This window comes from Acartia tonsa, chromosome 14 (assembly GCF_053477335.1).
Source record: "Acartia tonsa isolate MP-2025a chromosome 14, ASM5347733v1, whole genome shotgun sequence".
NCBI classification, from domain to species: Eukaryota; Metazoa; Arthropoda; class Copepoda; order Calanoida; family Acartiidae; genus Acartia; species Acartia tonsa.
In genome coordinates this window covers 19,242,189-19,265,213 of record NC_137273.1, presented here as the reverse complement: position 1 = coordinate 19,265,213, position 23,025 = coordinate 19,242,189, and the positions used below count along the sequence as shown (strand labels likewise).

Below are 23,025 nucleotides of genomic sequence, written 5' to 3'. Positions count from 1 at the left end.
AAAATTCAGCCTTTTATCTTTTATAGGAGCCGAGAAAATCACGTTTCCCCCAAACTAACACATACGGACAGACGGACATACGGACATACGGACATTTCAAATTATAGAGTAGCTTCGCTACTAATAAAAAGATATCATTATATATAAGACCAAATATACTAGAGAAGAACATGAGAAATTGGGTTGTCAACAACCCACCTAGAAACGTTGGAGTGACTCCTCTTTCTTCAACCCCCAAAAGATAATATTGATAAAGTTACCTAATCTATTTTTAATTGAGCTGTTATCCTGCAGCTGCGCAGACGGCAGCATCTTGCTAAAATCCGCAAAATCAGCCGCGGCAGCACTCGCAGCCGGATTATCTTCGGTTGGGTTAGATTGGAATGGATCAGTCTTATCCTGCAGTTTTTCAGATCATTGTCATCAAATCACTCGTATATTTATTTACATTGAATAAAACGAAAAATAACTAGGTATCAAATTGTACATTCATATTAAAACATGACAAAAAAATGATTACTTGAAACATTGAGAAAAAATTGGTTTTTAATAATTACAAATTTCCAAAATTCAACGATAAAGAAAAGAAGCATTCAAAATAAAATTTAGCCCCCACCCTCTCCCCTATTTTACAAATAATACACACGTCCTATCACTTAAGTTATGACAGCATTAAAACAATATGATCTGTGCCTGAAAAATAATATCACTAGCATCTGTTTCATCATCAATAAAATGTCCATTAAGATCTTGCTGATGGATATCATCATCTTTAACATCATTCTCCTTAGTATTTGTATCATGTCCATTTGTATTGCTTTCATTATGACCATTTGTATTATTATCAACTATTTCAATGCTATCACTGTTTGCAGTTGTTGCAACTTTATGATCAGTATCATGTTGACTAGAATTAATGCCATTGGAGGAATCATTATCCATTTTGACAACAGTATCAGCACTGCATTTCGTTACCGCAGGTTCATCATCACAGCCTTGGTGGATGGACATGTCGTCTTTGGTGCTTTGGTCGGGGGAGGTGGTGTTTGTTGGTTCGTACAGATCAACTGATGTGGCCTAATAATAATATCGTTAATGTTTAAGGTAGGTGGAGAAATTTTAAGGAAAATGTAGTCCAAAATTAGAAATCCGAAATTCTAATTAGTTAAATCTTAATTTAGAAAAATTGTCAAATAAATCGAAAAAGTTGTCCAGATTATGAATATTTGACACATTATATTTTTAGGATTCTCCTTTACAATGTAGCTTCTCAGTGGTCCCGGGTGAGTTTATAACTATTTTTGGGGTAGGTATTACTTTCCAAAGAGAAATAACCCCAAGAAAAAATTACCCCTTCCCAATTCTTTACAGAAATTTTTCTTTTTAAAACTCTAAATCAAAGGAGGGGGGAGGTCTTTTCACCCGACCCCACATCAAGTGCCCCTTGAGGCCTCTAGGTTCGTAGCCGCTAAAGAAAAATTTCTATGGAGTCTTCACTATTTTGAACTAATCTCTATTGTAAAATTAACAAGCACTTGTAACATTTTTGCAATGTTGCCAATATTTTTGCAACATCTCTTACCTGGTAGTTGATCTCTCTTTCAATGCTGGACCTCATATAGAAAGAATCTGGAAGAAAATCACTGCTTGCGCTCAGTTGGTCAAGGCCTATGTCTGTTTAAAAGATTTTTAAAACTATTTCATATGTTTAAAAGGTCTATAAGAAGATGTAATCTTATTTTCATAACATTTGTTATCATCAGGTAGGGAGGGGACACTGGATTATAAATCATGTTAGGATGACACCCACAATTTCTCATTTGTGAACTTTAAAACTTTTGGTTTTAATTGGTTGGTTAAAACTAGCTTTGATCTCGCAATAAACAATTTCAATCTACAGAAGGGTTAATTTTTAAAAATAATTTTAGGAATTAATATATTATCTTACCCTTTTAGATCCATGGTCTTAAAATCAAATACCTTTTCATTCCAATATATTTTTTATTGGCACAAACTAATAGGTAAATATAATGATTTACTAGGTAATCTTAACATTTTTTGTTGTTGTCGAAATAGTTAAATCCCTGACGATAAGGCTTCAATTTTAAGATTCAAAGGCACAGGCGACTCCAAACTTTTGAGTCTTTGTAACAGCAACTGCGAATTTGGTTTGGCAGAGGGGAGGTGGGAGTCCAGGGACGTGGCCTTGGCCGGGGGTTGGTGAGCCGCCGCCGCTATCGAGTTTAGTTTGGCTGTAAACTCTTTTTCTTGTTTTGGTTTGGCTGGGGATTTATCTTCTTCTGTGGAGTTTTGTTTAATTAATGATATGTGGGTTTCTTTGTCACCATTACTTGGGTTTGTACCACTTATACTGTCAAGTTTTTCAGAATTGTTTCCATTAATTGGCAAATTTAGGAAGTTTTTGCTAGGTGTTCCATTTGCAACTACAGTAATACCATTTGTGGCAGATGGTGAAGATCTTTTAACAGCTCTTGGGCTGCTTGAAGCAGCTGACAAGCTGCCTGGAACAGCTGATCTACCAAGAACAATTGATGAACTACTTGGAACAGCTTTGTTTAGGCTCTGGTCAGCTAACCAGCTACCCTGAACAGCTGTTAAACTAATTGGATCGGATGATGAACTTTCAGGAACAGCTGTAACAGGTAAAGAGCTTCCTTGAACAGCTGTTGAGGCACCTAAATTAGCTGATGGACCACCTCTAATAGCTGATGAGGATTCTGGAACAGCTGTTGAACAGCTAGGAATAGCCTGTGAGCTTCCTAAAACAGTTGTTGAACAACTGGGAATAGCTGTTGAGCTTTTTGGGTCAGCTAATGAGCTACCTTGAACAGCTGATGAGCATCCTGGAACAGCTGATGAGCATCCTGGAACAACTGATGAGCTGCCAGAAGCAGCTGAAAACGTACTAGAGGTTGAAGGGACTGGAGAAGCTCCATCGATTGAATTGACACGGGCTTGTCTGGCTATTGCTTTGGCTTCTCTCAACTAAAATAATTACAATTTTTGTTGCTTTTAAATAAATACAGATTGTTATTGAGCTTGGTAAATGAATTACATTGATAATGTTATTCATTTGCGGATTTAAAGAAACACCTAAAATTGTGGACTGAAATTAATATTATGATTTTTTATCTCACTATCTGCGAAAAACTGTCTATAATACGCTACGAAAACTGGAATTAATATCAAAATTTTCTATCTTACTATCTTCGGAAAACTGTCTATAATACACTGCACAAAAAAATAATAATACCCTACCTGAAATTCCTGCTCCTTCACCACAAGAACAGATTTCAGTTCTTTGAGAACATTTTGTGATTGTTGTTTATGCTGTTTTCTTAACACTTGGTCCCCAGCCTCGTCTCCTACACCCTCACCATATCTATCTTCATCCTAATCAATGTTTATATAAGAATGGATATAGAATACGTGTATATTAGGTTGGGTCGATTTTTGACATTTTTTTCTGAGACCAAAGCGGGGATCTGCAAATGATTTTTATGAGTATAATACACCTCTGGACGATTTAAAATGTATCCTATTTAAGTGGTCGCATTCTAAAAATAAATTTTTAAAATTATTTTTCGGTCAGAAATTTTATTTAAGTTAGTTTTATCTGTTGCACACCCCCTCTTTGTCTAATTCCGATGTGAACCTTCCCTAGTGTATATTGTAATAGATTCTCACATACCGTGATAAATTTTTTTTATTCCAGATGGCTAATTTAATGATACAACCATCACCTTCCCTGACCGACCATACAGGAACGTGTTAACCAATATCTGAGGACTGTATTTGTAGTTCAACTAATGTATAAAGTGTGTTACTTTATTTTATGTTTTATTATTATTTGGCCACAACTTGGTCAAAATGCTCACAAATCAGACCTTTTTCGATCATAGATACTCAAATGGTTACTTTACAAGCCCAATCAATCAGTTTTAAGATATCTTTATATTTCAAGGAAAATTTATGAAAATACTAAAAAACAGCAAATTTGGGTGTTACCTTTTATATGCACAGATACCATAAAATCAATAGAAAAAATACTTATTTTTGCTTTTCAGTCATTTTTAAAGTTTGATTCTGTTAAATTGGCTATTCTTGAAGGGATTTATGCATTGAAATATACTGAAACATAATATTGGGCAGAAATTAATGTATTTCAAAGAAAGAAAATTTAAAAAATAAGAAATTCGACCTCTTTCACTTCAGAGGACAGCTGCCAACCTCCAGTTGACAGGATATAGTTTAATACTTGTTAGCAATAATAATTAGCCCAAAAAGTAAAAAAAAAAGTTTTTTAATATGGTAAAAAAATGATAATCTAAATCTTAATTTTGGGGATGATGATCTAAAGGACGCTCCTACTGGTGGTGATGATGACCAAGATCGTATCCAAGTACATGAGCATTATGACAACTCATCTATTGAACTATGGTCCAATTTTTGTATTTGTAGCAGCCTCCAATTAAAAGTTGTAACAAGAAATATAACCATCTTTTAAAAACTACTATATTTACCTTATGAATTGGAGAATTTAAAAACCATGATTGTATGTTTTGGGATTTCTCTTGATTGGAGAATGTTACAAATGCAAAAATCAGACCATAGTTTAATAGATAAGTTGTCATAATGCTCATGTAATTTGATACCATCTGGGTCATCATCACCAACAGCAAGAGCGTCTTTAAGATCATCATCCCCAAAATTAAGATTTAGATTATCATTTTTTTACCATATTGAAAAAAATTTTGTTTTAATTTTTGGGCTAATTATTATTGCTAACATGTATTTAACTACATACTATCAACTGGAGGTTGGCAGCTGTCCTCTGAAGTGATAGAGGTCGAATTTATTATTTTCTAAAATTTCTTTCTTTAAAATACATTAATTTCTGTCCAATATTATGTTTCAGTATAATCAATGCATAAATTCCTTCAAGAATAGCCAATTTAACAGAATCAAACTTTAAAAATGACAGAAAAGTAAAAATAAGTATTTTTTCTGTTGATTTTATGGTATCTGTGCATATAAAAAGTAACACCCAAATTTGCCGTTTTTTAGTATTTTCATCAATTTTCCTTGAAATATAAAGATATCTTAAAACTGATTGATTGGGCTTGTAAAGGAACCATTAGAGCATCTTTGGTCGAAAAAGGTCTGATTTGTGAGCATTTTTGACCAAGTTGTGGCCAAATAATAATAAAACATAAAAAAAGGTAACACACTTTAACTAGGACATGTCAGACCGACCAACCAATAAACATAATATTAAAAAATGATTATTACTTAATACTTATGTTGTCCAAGCATTTATTTTAGAGTTTGGGAGGAGTAATCTAAAATATTTTACCACCCCTCCCGCCTCCCCCCCAAAAAATTACTCCAGTTTTTACATAACAATATTAAACCACTTACAAAAATGGTAGATATAGTCGAGGTTCAAATGAATAGTGTAGTTTGCTTAAAGAAGCTTCTATATTTACCTTCTTATGCTGATCACAATAAATAAAGGCTTCATACACTTCATCAACATTGGACTGTTCATCACTCTCAGTAATCACCCTAAATGTTAGGTTAGGTAAACTAGAATAAAATAAATATTCTTATTGGCAACGTGCATAATGATAACTAAAACATTTGTCATAATAATGTCATTATTTAAAAGTAACAGGATCTCTGTAAGACTGTCTGTCTGTACCGAAGGATCTCGATAACCACTGAACCGTATATGGAAGAACTATATATACCTGTGATAATTATGAGAGCTGGAACCTGCTACACTTTCTATGGAAGAACTATATATACCTGTGGGAATTATGAGAGCTGGAACCTGCTACACTTTCTATGGAAGAACTATATATACCTGTGAGAATTGTAAGAGCTGGAACCTGCTACACTTTCTATGGAAGAACTATATATACCTGTGGGAATTATGAGAGCTTGAACCTGCTACACTTTCTATGGAAGAACTATATATACCTGTGAGAATTATGAGAGCTGGAACCTGCTACACTTTCTATGGAAGAACTATATATACCTGTGAGAATTATGAGAGCTGGAACCTGCAACACTTTCTATGTAAGAACTATATATACCTGTGGGAATTATGAGAGCTGGAACCTGCAACACTTTCTATGGAAGAACTATATATACCTGTGAGAATTATGAGAGCTGGAACCTGCTACACTTTCTATGGAAGAACTATATATACCTGTGAGAATTATGAGAGCTGGAACCTGCTACACTTTCTATGGAAGAACTATATATACCTGTGAGAATTATGAGAGCTGGAACCTGCTACACTTTCTATGGAAGAACTATATATACCTGTGAGAATTATGAGAGCTAGAACCTGCTACACTTTCTATGGAAGAACTATATATACCTGTGAGAATTATGAGAGCTGGAACCTGCAACACTTTCTATGGAAGAACTATATATACCTGTGAGAATTATGAGAGCTGGAACCTGCTACACTTTCTATGGAAGAACTAACATCAGGACTGGTCACATCAGAACAATTACTTCTAAAATAAAAAATATTCGTTACAGTTATTTCATAAATTGAAGGGCTATCTAGTACCGTAGTCTAACTTGACTTTAATAAAAACACAAACTAACAAAATTTTTTTTTCCAAATACTGTATATTAGCTTTTTAATATATATTTAATGTCCCCAAAGCATAACTGGCTGACAAAATGATTTAAGGATGAGTAGTTAGCAGTTAAGCTTATCTCCATTTAAATGTGTCATATTGTTTGCTTTGCCGCGCTCTTTATAAATATTGCCGTTCTTGTTTTTATCTATGCAGGCATTACTTTGGATTTGCAGCTCTCCTCTAATCTTGTATATGATGGTGGTAATGCTTTTTAGTATCACTGATGCTACTCTATAACTTTGTCCATATTTACGTCTATCACGGATAGCTATGGGTGTAAATTTGGGTATATCAGAATCGTCCTATTGATTAAAAACCCCATGTAAAGACTCCATAAAGAGCGTAACAAATCTAACAGGTTTAAAGTTTTGTAAGTGATAATGAATTTTCAATAAAAGTATCAAAATAAACATAAGTTTTTTTTCCCTTCAAAGTAATATATGAGTTGATTTTATTTTATCTAAAATAAGTTGTATGTTTTTATTTGTGCATGTTTGTGAAGAAATGTGCATCTAGGAGTGGTTTCTTAAGATGTATTTATGCAGGGAGGAGACATAGGAAAAAAACTTTGGGTACTTTAATGAATTTTAATTGCCTTTTTCCAAAATTTTAGTGTCCAAACTTTTTAACCAATAATTATAAACTACTGAAGGGCACTTTCGTTTGTCATTATTGGGGATGTACATCAATTTATCGACCAATTTCTTATCCACTACGATCCCTGGTATTTATGTAATAAAGCAAAAAATAACTCTTGTTTTCTTGTTTCATGCTTGAACAAATTTAGCCATATCGTCAAATACCAGTCAATCACCATATACCTAACATTTTCCTTTTCTTCGATTTCTATATAAATATTAAAGATATCTATAATTGCTTTTCATTATGGGTTGTACTTTGTTTTGGGAGGGGTTTTGACTATTTTCCTGACCTTCCCTTGAGGAAAGGGGTGAACCAATAATTAAATCTATTTTTTATAATAGTGTCCACACTTTTGCACCAATAATTTCAAAATACAGATAAGGTCATTTGTTTATTATAATTAGGGATATAAATAAATTTGGGTTGTGCATAAAATTATCTTTCATTGGTTTATCACTTAATCATAAATTTAACTGTCCTTTAACCCATATAAAACGTAGAGATGCAGGATATTTCACTGGCAGAATTGCATATAATTTTATAACATTCACATCTGCACAGTTATCATACTGTTTTACATTTTTATTTAGTAGATAAATAATTAGGATGGGGGGGGGGGGGGGAAACCCATCAATATGTTTTTTTTTGTCTGAAGCTTAAGATTTCGAGGACTACTGGTTTTCGGCTATTTCTTTTTAAGATTTAATCTTTGAATTAAGAGCCCCTAGATGCAGGGAGGGAGGGTAGATTGCATTGGTACCCAAAGTTTTAATACTGCGATATCTTATTTGTTGGCTCATAAATAATTTCGGGAATAGTCCCTTTCGTAACATCACCCCATATGGGGCGATTCGTCGTATTTTTAAAATGTTACGAAAGGGACTATACCCAAATTTTCTACATTTTATTGTTTGATTAAAAACTAATAAAGTCTAAAAAATAAACAATAACTTTCATTTACAAACGATGTGATTTTGTTCATTATCAGTGGGGAAGTATATCAATTTATCGTCCATTAACTCATCCCTCAAGATCCTCCTATCACAAACATATAAAGTTGCAGGGAACATTTCCACTAACTCTCTTGCAAATTAGCATTCACAAAATTGCACCCAACAGAATAAAAGTGGATTTTATGACACAGGGGAAAAATTGTCGTCAATATAGGTTGCAAATATAGAATTCATTTGTTGGTAAGATCGTTCATCCAGTATGAGGGCAGGGAAAAGTGGGAGGATTCGTTGTTTCGTTAGTTTAGTCCGCTATGAGTTTCATTTTATTAGAGAACATGAAATCTGGTGTAATATCAAAGTAATAGGTAATATATCCATTTTGCACCCCACACCTACAAATTCACCCACTATCACACACAACACACTCCCATACACACACAAATAAATACACCCTAACTGAACAGGCATCTAAGAGTTAGGACAATCGATGATAAATTAATATATATCCCTAATAATAATGAATAAAATTATCCCTTCTGTAGATTAAAATTAGTTGAATAGTTTGGATCTAAAAAATCAAAATTCAACGAATAAGATGACGTGATAACAAAACTTCAGGTGCCAGTTTAATTTACATCCCAATGTCCTATCACTACTTACCAGGAAGGGAGAGGACATGTGACTGTAAATTCACTGGTACCCAAAGTTTTATTACCATAAAACTTAAATTGAATTTTGATTACTTTGTTCCAAACTTTTCAACAAATAATCTTAACCTACAGAAGGAGTTATTTTGTTTATCATCATTTGGCCTGTATATCATTAAATCTAAAATTGTCTTATCCCTTAAGATCCCTGTCCACTGACACAATCAAATGCAAAACTAGATAATGAGAGTTTCCGAGGGCTGGACAGCAGCCGAAACAATTTTATAGCTCAGAAGCTTCTTTCAAAGCAAGAAGGTATACCTTGTCTGCCAGGAAGGGGGTAATTATGTTTTCTTAATCGTTGGTTTGAAACTTTTAGAAAATCATTGAATATTGATTGGTTGGTGTCCAAATTATTTCATGAATAATTTTAATTTATAGATGGAGAAACTTTGTTTTACATCTATTGTCTTACCCCTAACGACCAATGCACGTTTTGAGATTGTGAAAAATGTTATAAGATATTCGGTTTTGGATGTATAAAAGTATTAGCCGGTGTTATTTAATAATCCAGCGCCCCACTTTGCGGCCTATACTTTAGCTGCTTATTTGTTAATAATTGGCAATAGACTTTTTTTATATTGAGTGATCGTCTGAAAAGGGCTGAAAAAGGATTTTAGGGTATAGTCCTTTCCACGACATCCCTCCATAAGGAGCGATTCTTCGTATTTTTGAAATGGCTTTTTATAGGTTATTTTAGGTTAGGTTAGGTTATATTGTGTTAGGTGATTGCCCCACAGGGTTAGAGCCCCCCGCAGGGGCTAGAAATAGGAGAAAAGCTACTGTGAAAAATACGAAGAATCGCTCCTTATGGAGATATGTCGTGGAAAGGACCATACCCGGATTTTAAACTATGACTTCGGCTGCCAAGCCCCAGAATTTCTATCCTTTTCAATGTCAAAATTTTGATGAAGTTTCTATGTAGGTACATAATTGTATGATTCGTTTGAAATATGCGAGGTATATTTGAAAACATGGTTAAAGCGGAAATTTTCATTAAAGAGAAACTTTTAAGTTTAGCTATAAATCATTTTGGTGTTAAAAAAATTTTGGAGTTTGAAGTTATATAAGGGATCTTATGGGATAAGACAATAGTAGATAAATTCTTAGATTAAAATAATGGGCGAAATGGCCACAAAGAGTTTAGAAACAATAATCAATATTCAATATTAATACCCAAGGTTTTAAAGCCAACAAATAATATAACGTGGTCAGGTATATCTCATTTTTATACACAAAAACCCAGGATTTAAAGGGATAAGACAATGACTGATAAATTTATGTACAAAATTACCCCTTTTATAGATTGTCATTAGTGGTTGAAACGTTTAGACGCTCAACTTTATGTACCAACCAATCAAAATTTAATAAAAGGCCCCAAAGTTGTTAAACCAACGATTAAGGAAACGTTGTCATATAACTTTGGGGACTAGTGTAATAAACAGCCCAATGTCCCTTCCCTCCCTGCAGACAAACACATAACACTTGCTATACAATACCTGGAACTTGGGGGTCTCTTGAGGTCATCAATTTGTCCAACTCCATCCTCCAGGCAGGTCAGGCAGGCATTCAGTTCACCCTGGATATCTTTGAATCCCTGAAAAAAAGAGGAAATAAAGGGAATCTTCACAAAAAAAAATGTCAGGTGTCTTTCTTGAATAGCAGCCGATAAATTCACTTTTGCCCCGTAACTATTTCAGGGAAGCTTTTTATAGTTCTTTACATTTTTATTTCAAAATTGAAAGTGTGGGAAAAATTATTGATGGCTAGAAAATTCTACTCTTAACTCATTTAACCATTTACCGAGTACAATAAGCAAAACTTCACACATAAAAATAGAGGAGAGAATATTTCATCATCCATTGTTCTAACCCTATATCCCACATATTTCTGCTACACAACCCTTGAGAGATTATTCCTTTGAATGTAGGGACTGATTTATCTGATTGAGTGCATTTCTATCATTTATAATCAATCTTTGGCACTTTCACTCAAAGTTCTCTTGAGCACTACAACTCTCCACCCCCTCCTCCTTCTTTAAAAATATATAAAAAATATATGGGAGCGGTAGTTTTTCTTTTGTTTGTTTGTTACTTTAGGTCAGGTTAGGTTGGGTTATATTTGGTACTAGGTAGCCCGGTTCGTGTACCCCATGTATATATAAACCCCAAAGGGTTAGGGCCTTTCACAGGGGTTATTTCAAAATAAACGTTGGGTGATCTATCAGTGCTCAACTTGCCACTTGTAATCTATTACCCAATCCTTACATTCAAGATTTACATTTCATGTAAAATAAAGTATAATTTAAGCTATTTCATATATTTCAAACCTGAAAATGAAGTTATATGACATTTTTAAAGCAAAATATCTCGGAAAAGGCACATATTATATTTCTAACCATTAATATAATGTCATTAATTATAGAGAATAAGTAATATATATTAGTTCTATGCTAAACACATCTTATCAATAATAGGATTAATAAGGCATACAACTCTACAAACACCCACACATACACATACAGATACACACACACATGCTCAAATACACACACATACTCACACACACACACATGCACACACACAAACATACTCAAACACACACACACACTAAAACAAGGATTATGAAAAACCAATACCTAACACTAATATGTTGGTTTTAGTGTTATAATTGTTTTAATTGTTTTTTTGTCTAAAGCTGAAGATCTCGGAAAATACTATTCTTAATTTATGTTTATTTTCAGGGAAGCACTATTAATGTCTTGCAGTGGTTTTAGGTTATTTTCCTGACCCCCCCCCCCCCCCCCCCAAAGACGAATCAACAAGTGATTTTAAAATACTAGATATTGGCTGTCAAATACTTTTATTAAGTCTAAAGAACACTTAAATAAGAAATACTCCAAAAAGTAGCAGAGGTCATTTTTATGATATGTTTGAAATGCAACCTAAAACTCTTTTAAATTTAAAACGTTGAGTAAAAAACTAAGATTTTTATTGAAAGTAAAAATCAATAGAAATCACATTCTAAGGAAAGGTAACATATTCTGCGTAAATAGTTTTCCATTTGTGCAGGGATCTAAAGGGATAAGACATTAGCCGCTAAATTTATGTTTACAAAATGATGATACACAAAATTACCCCTTTCTGTAGATTACCATTGATGGTTAAAACATTTGGACACTCAACGGAATAAATTAATCAATCAAAATTCAATAAAAGTCCCCAAAATTGGTAAGACAACGAATGAGAAAACGTTATTATAAATCTTTGTGGATTAGTGGAATAATCAGTCCAATGTCCCCTCCCTCCTTGCATTTATGGTAAGTAGAGCATTTATCATTTACTTTGTATTACACAGATATGCTACCATCAATAATAAAGTATCAAACTTATATCTATGTTATTCATACATTAGATTAATAAAATATAGGTACACTGAAAATAATATAATAGTTAGAGGATGTCTAGGTATGAGTTTGTCTGTACAGAAGGATCTTGCTAACTGATGGACAGACATGGTTCTCCTTTACAGTTAAGCTTCTTAAAGGTACAGGAAAAATTTTTAAACTAACTTTGGGGAGCGTATATCAACCCTAACAAGAGAAAACGCAACTGAAAATAACCTTTAAAAAAGTGGAAAGTAAAGGGTTCACTTAACACCCCTCCTTCTCTCATGTGTCTGTAGTGGCCTCTAGAGGCGTGGCCGTTAGTTGATATTAAAAGCATATAGATTAACAAAATAAAAGAGGGAAGTCATTTTCTAGTAAATCCCGTAAAGGTGTGTGTTATAAGGCCTAAAAATAGTAGTAGAACGATAAGGTGCTCTATATATTTGTATTCCCTATTGAATAGAACAACAGGGAAATTTTTTTTTTTTTTTGATAACCGTACCTGGAATATCTTAAAAAAATAAGAAATTTCTATCAAACGCTTTGTTTGGCTCAAACTGACAAAAATTTAAAAAAATATAATTATAATAATAATGTTTTCTATAGGTACAAGGTAAAGGTTAAGAACAATCTATACCATTAAACAAAGGAAGAAGACCTATAGAAAACATTATTATTATAATTATATTTTTTTTTAAATTTTTGTCAGTTTGAGCTGACAACATGCATGATTAGCGAAGCAAAAGAATCGTGAATAGACAAACGGACAAAGTGAGTTTAAAAGGAGATGTTAGGTGATGGTAAAAAAAGAGAGAGGACAGAAAATAAAGAGAAGGATAGCTTGACAGATAGACTGTCTGACCAAGTAAATTATATACTGTATTCTCTTTTTCATAAACAATAATCAACAGTCCAACCTAAAGAGCAAGCTAGAAATTCAAATTTCCTTTATAGCGATATAGAGAGTTTAAAAATTTCTAAATTGTAGAAATTGATGATTCTAAATCATTTTCAAACTTTTATCCAAATTCTATTTGAATTTTAAGTCTCTTCCTTTCTTTCTTTCTAGAGGCTACGCCCCTAGAGGCCTCTAGTTGCACTTTAGATGTTTTTGTTTGTTAAAGTCTCTATGTTACGTTGAAGTCTCCCATGTATTTTTAAAATTTTCGATTTTTTTGTTGTTTCTCTTGGGAGGGTGGTTGTATCCTCCCACAAAATAGTTATAAACCTTCCCAGAACCCATGAGAATCTACCCTGTTAAGGAGAACCCGATCAGTTCAGCGGTTAGCGAGATCCTTCGCTACAAACAAACAGACAGACAAACAAACATCGTTCTACTTTGCATTATAGATAATATTACATATTGGTAGAAAACTTTCACTGAAGTAACCACAAAGACTTAGTTAATGCGTCTGCAAGTACAATATCAATTTCATGTACAGCAAGGATGACAACATCCATAAAAGCGAAGCTCTGAAAAGGTAAGACAAACGGACATTAACACTTGTATGATGTCAGAACTGAATAATCATAATATAAACGTATAAGAGTCAAAGCAAAATTGTAAGTAAATTTGTTGAAAAACTGCTTGATTCAGGATAATGTTTATGAACATACTTAAATTTATAGGACTTGATTATAGAGTTGCTTCGCTTATTACATTATACTTTGTTGTCCCAGGAATCAGTATACCAAAAATCAGACCAATCGGATAATTAGGTCACATACAAATTCGTTCTTAAAAATGTAAAAAAAAATCAACATGTTTAAAATGGACGTATGAACATTCTGGTAATGATTATAGAGTTGCTATGCTTTCTAACTCGTACCTAACTTCTACAGGAATCACCATGCAAAGTTTGAAATCGATAGGACAATTCTAACATGCCTAAAATAACGAAAAAAGCTATCCGTTACGGACGTACGGACGGACCGACCCTAATTATAGAAAAGCTTCGCTTTTAAAAATAAGTATCATTTGCTAATGGATTTACAAATTGTTTCTGGAAGAATGTAGTTTGCTTTTTTCAGGAAAAGGTTTAAAAATAAAAATACCACCACTATCCCAAGATAAACCTCCCCTTATAAAAAATGCCCCCTCCCAAAAAAAATCTTTTAAAACTAAAGTTGAATGTGGGGCGTAGCCGCTAGTATGTACAAAAATCTCTAAATATGATTATCTATCTTGACTATAATATAATATGCATAGTAAATGTTTTAGCACACTAATCAATATTGTTATTGTCAGAATATTGCATTATAACACAAAATCTATAATCTCCACTTTTAGACATATTAGATTTATTATTAATAGATTAATATCTTAAGATATTAACAAAATACTGAATTATATATGTCTTGAATTTAAAATTCTTAGTTGATGGCACTAATAGTAATTTCAACTAATTGATTGGTGTATTGAAAATTATTTTCGCTCTGATTTGAGAAGCTTAAGTGTCGCACATCATTCGACCAATTAGAGCGCAGGTAGTTTCCGTAGGACCTATAAAAAGCTTCATTGTAAAGAAGAAATATATTGGTTCAGTGGTTACCGAGATCATTTGGTAAAAACAGACATCCTGTTATTTTTATACTTAGATATTATAATTTATATTCTAGAGAGTATTGGAAAGGGGAATAAATGTCATTAAGTATTATAAGAATACTGAATAAGTCTTAATAACAAATAATATGTAATGTATTATTAATGTTTCAACAAGGTTTCTGTATCTTGTACATTGATTTTCCTTTTGCTTCCCCCCTAGCCCTTTAGAGGATGGCAGTGGAGGTGAGCAAAATAGCCTAAAACCACCCTAGACATTTATAGAGCTTACCTCAAACGTATGATAAATTTTGTCTTATTTTTAACCTATTTTAAAAGAAAATACAAGTTTACCTTTTACATTTAAAAATCTGAAAACTTTTCTTTTTCTACTGAGATAATACCATAAATCTTTGAAATAATGTGGATGAAAACTAGGTTTAGTTAGCCGCAGCTGCTATCAATCGAGCGCCACAAAGAAATCGCAACAACGCATAGATTGATTATTGTTAGTACTGGCATACTATAGCAGTACTGGGGTAAATATTGCTCAAAACTTTGTTCAGCCCTAATCAAGCCCCAGCAGTAATAAACGATGCAATTTTAAGAAACCGATGAAGCACGGCTTATTATAAAAATTCAGCAGCGGCGCGGCTGACAAAACCCTTTGAAAACCTATCATATAGTCTGTAAAGTTTGGCAAGATATTAAACAACTTAGATAAATTCATGAAATACAACAAGTATTATAAAAAAAACAAATAAATGGAAAATTTCATAGTGAATGAAGTAGCTACAAATGATCTCGGAAATGGCTGATTGGGTTCTGAATAATAATAACAATGCTTTCTATATCTTTGATGATTTTAACTTATTAACTTTTCTCCTCTATCCCCTAAACTAGTCAGAAGCCGTAGCCACAAGTTAAATAAGTAGGAATGTTTAGAAGGTGCAGTGTAAATAAATTAAATTGAGACTTATGATATTTCATAATTTTTCTTTATTCAAGCTTTTAAGTTTTGAATATAAATGTTCCAGTCTTTAAACTTATCTTCAATAAACTATCTATTTTAGTGTACTATTTAGCAGCCAACAAATAAACAAGGATGACAACCTCCATGACAACAAGTAGTGTCTACACTTTTCGACCAATAATTTTAAACTACGGGTGAGATAATTTTGTTTATAATCATTTAACATAGAAGATGATATGCATTTCAATCTATTGTTAATTGTCTTATCCCTTTAGATACCTAAAATAAACCATGTTTTGAGAGCCGTAACAAAAATGACCACTGTTGAGTAATAATAAATGTGCCAAAACTGTACAGGATCCAACTTTATTTCTTTCTGAGTGAAGGATCATTAATTTTATATTGAGGAAACTTCAGGTCAAATTGAGGAGATAGGGCAGGGATCTAAAGAATAAGACAATGAACGATCAATTGATGCACATCCCCAATGATGATACACAAAATTACCTCTCCTGTATTGTATGTGTATTACAATTAGTAGTGTAGTAGAAACGTTTAGACACTTAGCTTAATGAAACAACAAATCAAAATTCAAGAAAAGTCTCCAAAGTTGTTAAGCCAACGAATAATAAATATTTCCATAAAACTTTGGGGACTAGTGTAATTAACATCTCAATGTCCTCTCTCTCCCTAGGAGATATTGGATACGTTATTTGCGCAAGATTTATTTCAAAAAAGATTATATTTATTTGTAAGAATATATTTTTAGAAGCAAAACTATATTGTAACAAGATTTACTGATATTTCGCATGACAGTTACTTTAATAAGGTTAATCTGTTAAAAAACGGCTGCAGAATTGCAAATGAAAATCTACATTTCCCGCTAAACTATTTAGCAATTCATCGACAAATCACCTAGTCAATATTTAAACATTTCAGAACAAAATTTAAAAAAATATCATAAAATCGGCGGGAAATGGAGGTTATTTTAGCGGCAGCGATGATTCTTTCGCCTTTTCGTAACAGATCTTTATTAAAGCATAAGTAACTAATTCCAATATTTTTTAGGTTTAGAACAAAAAGTGGAACATCCGACAACTCGACCCCCCCCCCCCCATACCTTAATTAGGGCAGTGTAGAATATGAAAAACTAGAGCCTACCTTAAGCCATTCCAGAAGTTTCTCCTCTGTTGGTAATTGATTACTCGATCCTGCACCTCCTTGCTCCTTAAAAATAATAGATTCATTACCCTATATAGCTAATTAGATAAAATATTTGGGTATAGTCCCTTTCGTGACAACGCCTCTTAAGGAGCGTTTCGTCGTATTTTCGCACTAGCTTTCTATAGGTTGGGATAGGTTATGTTAGGTTAGGTGATTGCTTTGTAGGTTTAGAGCACCCCGCAGGGATAAAAATAGGAGAAAATCTACTGTGAAAATACGGCGAAACGCTCTTGAGAGGGGTTTGTCGCGAAAGGGACTATACCCAAGTATTCTACACAACTTGAGTTTTCGTATGGATTAAATAAAAAATTAAATAACTGCTTAGCTGGATCTTTAAATCATTTTAGTAGTGAGCAAGATCGGGGTGAGCCGAACCGATCTGGCTCACCACTAAAATGATTTAAAGATCCAGCTCTTCTCTTACAAAGAAGTGTACACTAAAGAAGTCGGATTGTCCCTAAACTGTTTTTTTATTGGTCCAAATAACGGGTTGAATATCTATACTTTCTATATCTATTATGAAAATAATAATCAATCAACAAATGTTACCAAAACTAATATTAATTCTAGCTAAATAAATCAGTGGTAATAAAATTAGGTAGCTTTACTACATTCCAAAAATGTTTGTCTTTTAGTCTTCAATGCACTTGTTGTGTAATTCTAAAAGGACGTGTATACAATTATTGCATCGTAATCGAAGTAATAATGTATGATATTTCAAAACATCCTGGAAAGCTAAAAATTCGTATAGAGTCTCATATAAACAGGTAATAGGAACCCCAATAAAGTAAATTGAAATTTTTATTAATAGATTCATTACCCTATTATGTAGATGAATAAACCTATCTTTCTTTACTGTAAGAGAAAAATAAAGATTGCAAAATCGTGTTGAAAATTGGTTCTAAGAAAGAAAATAAATGGATAATAATCTTCTCCAGACAAATATAGATAATGATTATATGTTCAGGGAGAAAGGGATATGCATTTACATATTATGATGTTATAAAACTTTATTAGGGTCTATTTATCTATTAATCACTCTGGCTTTACAACTTTCTATACAATGCTGCTTTTATTTTTTTCCAAGATAATGCATAAATGATTAAAGAATGGTTGACTTTGAATCTATCTGTCTATTTCTGGCTATCTATCCATCTTCTATCCTTACCTGGCTAGCTTTATATTTATCCAGAACATCAAAGAATGATTCAAGATGTCTGACTATTAATCTATCTATCTAATTCTGACTATATTTCTATCTATCTGTTCATATATACCTGGCTAACTTTATATTTATCCAGAACATCAAAGAATGATTCAAGATGTCTGACTATGAATCTATCTATCTAATTCTGACTATATTTCTATCTATCTGTTCATATATACCTGGCTGGCTTTATATTTATTAAGAACATCAAAGAATGATTCAAGATGTCTGACTTTTAATCTATCTATCCTTCTTCCTGGCTATTATCTATCTATCCATCTATCTTCACCTGGCTAGCTTTATATTTATCCAGAACATCAAAGAATGATTCAAGATGTCTGACTTTAAATATATCTATCTACAATTCTAAATCTATATCTCCCTTTCAATCTTTCTATCTATTTCTGGCTATATATCTATCTATCTCTCCATATTTACCTGGCTAGCTTTATATTTATCCAGAACATCTAAGAATGATTCAAAATGTCTGTCGTTGAATTTATCTATCTACATACATTCATATCTCAAGCTATCTATCCATCTATTTTTACCTGGCAAGCTTTATATTTAACCAGAACACCAAAGAATGAATCCAGATGTTTGATTTTGAATCTATCTGCCTTAATATCTTAAGCTATCTTTCTATCTATCTGTAATATTTACCTGGCTAGCTTTATATTTATCCAGAACATCAAAGAATGACTCAAGATGTCTGACTTTGAGTAGAGAATTTTGTAGGTGAAGACCCGTGCTGAAGAGGCTGGTGTACACATTACGTAAAGGCAGCAATTTCTAAAAATAAGAATTATCAAATACATTTGTTTCATTTTATTATTTTTTTGTCCAGTGAATGCCTTCGGTAGAAAAATTGTTTTCTTGATGCTTTTAATCGTTGGGTACCTATTTAAATTGAGTCATAGAACTTGTACTATACTGGTACCCAAAGTTTTATAATCACGTAGTCTTATTCGTTTGTTCAAAAACTTTGAGTACATTAGATTGCATTTTGATTGGTTGGTATAAACCTAGTAATGTCCAAACTTTTCCCCAACAATTTTAATCTAAAAAGGAGTAATTTTGTTCATCATCTCTGGGCATGTATCTCAATTTATCCTCCATTGTCTTTAGATGCCTGGGTTGCATTACAAATAAAACTTTGTACCTTAACCATATCAATACTTTGTTGTTTTCTTAATGTGAGAGCTCTCTGCTCCAACTCTGGTACAGGTAAAAGTCCCAAGGCCTGGTGGTATTCAAAAACCTTAACAAAACAAGATTAATTTTTAACTTTATCATTCTTAATTTAAGTCTTTAGTATCCCTATATTAAAGTAATGGTGAAACAGGCGTTGTGTACCGAGGAATCTTGCTAACAGCTTGACCGATATGGTTCTCCTTTACAATAAAGCTTCTCATTAGTAAGGGAATATTTATTATTATTTTAACGGAAGGGTACCCCACGAAAAAATTTTACTCTTTCTTTTAAAAACTAAAGTTAAAAGTGAAGGGTCGACTTCCTCCCCCCCCCCCCCCTACCATTCACTTAAGTGGCCCTGGGGGCACCTTAGTGGGCCCTGGGGGCACCTTAGTGGGCCCACCTGGTGAGATATGGACTCCCCCCTAACCCCCATTAAAAAATCTTACCTTAGCAAGTTTCTCAGTGACTTTTCTTATTTTTGTTACAGTGTCCTTAACATGCTTTAGAATTCCACTTTTGTTTAAGCTCTCATCCTCTCGTACCTAAACAAGTAGACAAACGAATATAATAGGATGATTGAGGAATTGCTATGCTTTACATGGGAAATAGATTTTGAAATGGTAATATCTAGAACAATAAACAGTACCCAATAAGTAGGTATAATACTTCTGAAATTAGCCTATAAACTGATTTTTGTTTCTTTTCTCAAGCTTCGCTCTAATGATTTTTGGCATTCTTATTAACGACAAAAACTGTTACAAATTTGAACAAAAATATATTTTCTAAACGTTTCCTGTAAAAACCAAATGTTTAAGATATTATGTCGATAATATTGAAGATTTGAAGCCCTACAAGAATAAATATTTAATCATGTAGGTTAATCTTATTTTTTTGTAGCGAATCTACTCTATAATTTACCATGCCTGCATGTCCGTCCGTAACACTATAGGGGAAAATGGGATTTTTTTATATGCTTTTTACTCATTTCTTTTATGAAAATCCCCCTTTTCAAAGAGCAACTAGTAAACAACTCTTGATAGCCAGTTTGTCGTTCATGCTACAGAGGAAATATAATATAAATGGTTTTTTTTCTCGTATTTATTCGAATCCGGTGGATAGGAACCGGTTCTCATCCATACGAAAAAACTATGTCTAGCATCGTATTATATCTAGCTTTCTACGAATATAGAAATGTACAATCATAAGATTAAAACCAGTTTTTTTAGCCTGTGCCTTCGGCACCACGGGGCTAAAAAAACTAGTTTTAATCTTATAATTGTACATTCTATATCCGCGGAAAGCCGTTTATAATACGATACGAGAAATAACTATTCTCGTATTTATTCGAATTCGGTGGAGAGGAACCGGTTCTCATCCATACGAAAAAACTATGTCTAGCATCGTATTATATCTTATTATAACTTTCTACGAATATGAAAATGTACAATCATAAGATTAAAACCAGTTATTTTATCCCGCGCCTTCGGCACCTCGGGGCTAAAAAACTGGTTTTAATCTTATAATTGTAAATGTACATTCTATATCCGCGGAAAGCTGTTTATAATACGATGCGAGAAATAACTAGTATTTATATCTCAATCTCTCTCTTTTTCTTTTCCTCTCTGTATGTCTTTATAACCACAAAATATCTGCTCTATAACTCACTTTGTCTGTTTGTCCATACATCATTTCTAGTGATTGTCTATTTATGGAAGTTGTCATCCTTGATAAAAATACAAATACTATGTATTTGTCAACTTTTCGTTTTCGTCTTCTTCATTTTTGTTTCAAACAGACAATTTTTATAAAGTTTTCACTGAAGCTTGTTAGGATAAATTCGATTGTAAAACACGTTCTCTTATTCGTTAGTTTAAAATTATGAAGTTTAATTAAATTTTGATTGGCTTGTACCAACTTGCAGTGTACAATAAATTAAATCTGAGGAGAAGGAATAATTGTTTATCATTCATGATCTATGATTCTTTGTCTTGAATCTAAACATACACGATTATCAATAAAACTTTAAAAGGTCTTTGCCTAAATCGGAAACCAAAGTACGGCTCCACATCACTGTTTCTAGTGAAATGGTGTTTGAAAGTCAAGTTTCCACCTTATACTTAGCTAATTTAAAATGCATAGAATTTTAAAAACTTTCCTCACATATAAAAAGTAGAGAAACTATAAGATAGAGAGAAAACTTAGACAAATACCTGGCCCAAGTCATTGGGACCTTTTTTTGTCTGCTAGCAAATTGCTTTCTGCTCTTTTGTAGCCATTTGGCTGTGTTAGTATTTCCAACGCTATTTATTGGCTAATATTCAAAGACCCAATTGAAAGTTTGAACAGGGCCCCCATCCCGGGGATAGAGTTAAAAATAGCTCGTGTCCCCTCTATTCTTATACTTTAATGGTAAAACAGATATGTAAGTGAGCTCCTAAACCACGAACCTACCCACAGAATCTATTCAAAATTATGGAACAAAATATTTACCTATCCATTTATCCTGGGAAAGTAAGAAAGGAAACTTATTAAACAAACATACAACTGGAAAATACAATTTTTTCATGCATTTACAAGTTTTAAAGCAACGGTTTTCTATAATTAGTACTTCTGTTAGCAAGTCCAGAGGACCAGAACATTTGGTTATAATACATTATTAGGCATGTAAGAACTGAGAATAGTCTGTGCTTTCCTTTAAGTGCCCAGGGAGCACACCCTCCCCCTCTTATTTTATAAGTATAAACGTAGTGGGGGGGGGGGGGATTTTTCATATTATTATGATATAAATGAAGTGGCGCAGTTTTTTAAAAACTTAAACAGTATTTCTTAATTTAAGTTTATTTGTTTTATCTAATTAAATTGAAAATTAAAAAAAAAACATTGTCTATTTTCCTACCCCTACATTTTTTACAGTTTTATACTGTTAAATTTCTATAACATAATCTAAGATAAAAAATCTGGCGATATTACACAAATTTCATTGTTGTGCACTCATAACCCCCCCCCCCCATCCTCTTATTAATGAAATAAATAAAAAAACGCTTATCCATTACTTTAGGTCAAGTTAGGTATGGTTACTGGGTAGCCCTGTAGGGTAAGGGAACTGTAATTATAGAGCCTGCTGGGATTATGAATGGGACCTCTCCCTTACTTTCAAAATATTTCTAAAACAAGGGGGTGAGGTATCAGGGCTCAACATGCACTTTGTGTGAAAGTACCACAATTCCAGAGTAAACAGGTACAATAACTGTTAACACAATCTTATTTATTTTTTTGTATACATGGAAAAAAATCTTAATAATAATCTTAGAAAGAATGAGATATCCAGTTATTAAAACTTTGGAAACGAGTATGATTTACAGTTTTCTCCTTTTATATTATAGTGACTCCTAGTCAAAGATCATATGCGCAAAAGTTTGTCAACAACTATATATTTCCTAACATTCTTTTTTTTAATATGTGTGTTCTTCAGAACTATAGATTTTTTCTACAGACTAATTGTCTAT

The 23,025-nt window shown here is 32.8% G+C and overlaps 1 protein-coding gene across 1 annotated transcript in view; it reads right to left on the bottom strand.

The window, feature by feature from the left end:
• The window catches only part of LOC145305777 (uncharacterized), a 71,466-nt gene that overhangs the window by 9,571 nt on the left and 38,870 nt on the right, over nucleotides 1–23,025 (bottom strand). The window contains exons 16-27 of the mRNA XM_080147577.1: nucleotides 19,966–20,061; nucleotides 19,485–19,583; nucleotides 18,986–19,114; nucleotides 17,053–17,118; nucleotides 10,488–10,585; nucleotides 6,471–6,554; nucleotides 5,511–5,589; nucleotides 3,280–3,414; nucleotides 2,088–3,006; nucleotides 1,583–1,677; nucleotides 694–1,077; nucleotides 261–399 (exon numbers count right to left, since the gene is read on the bottom strand). Coding sequence (XP_080003703.1) covers nucleotides 261–399; nucleotides 694–1,077; nucleotides 1,583–1,677; nucleotides 2,088–3,006; nucleotides 3,280–3,414; nucleotides 5,511–5,589; nucleotides 6,471–6,554; nucleotides 10,488–10,585; nucleotides 17,053–17,118; nucleotides 18,986–19,114; nucleotides 19,485–19,583; nucleotides 19,966–20,061 — 2,323 coding nt within the window. The remainder of the gene's footprint in view (nucleotides 1–260; nucleotides 400–693; nucleotides 1,078–1,582; nucleotides 1,678–2,087; nucleotides 3,007–3,279; nucleotides 3,415–5,510; nucleotides 5,590–6,470; nucleotides 6,555–10,487; nucleotides 10,586–17,052; nucleotides 17,119–18,985; nucleotides 19,115–19,484; nucleotides 19,584–19,965; nucleotides 20,062–23,025) is intronic.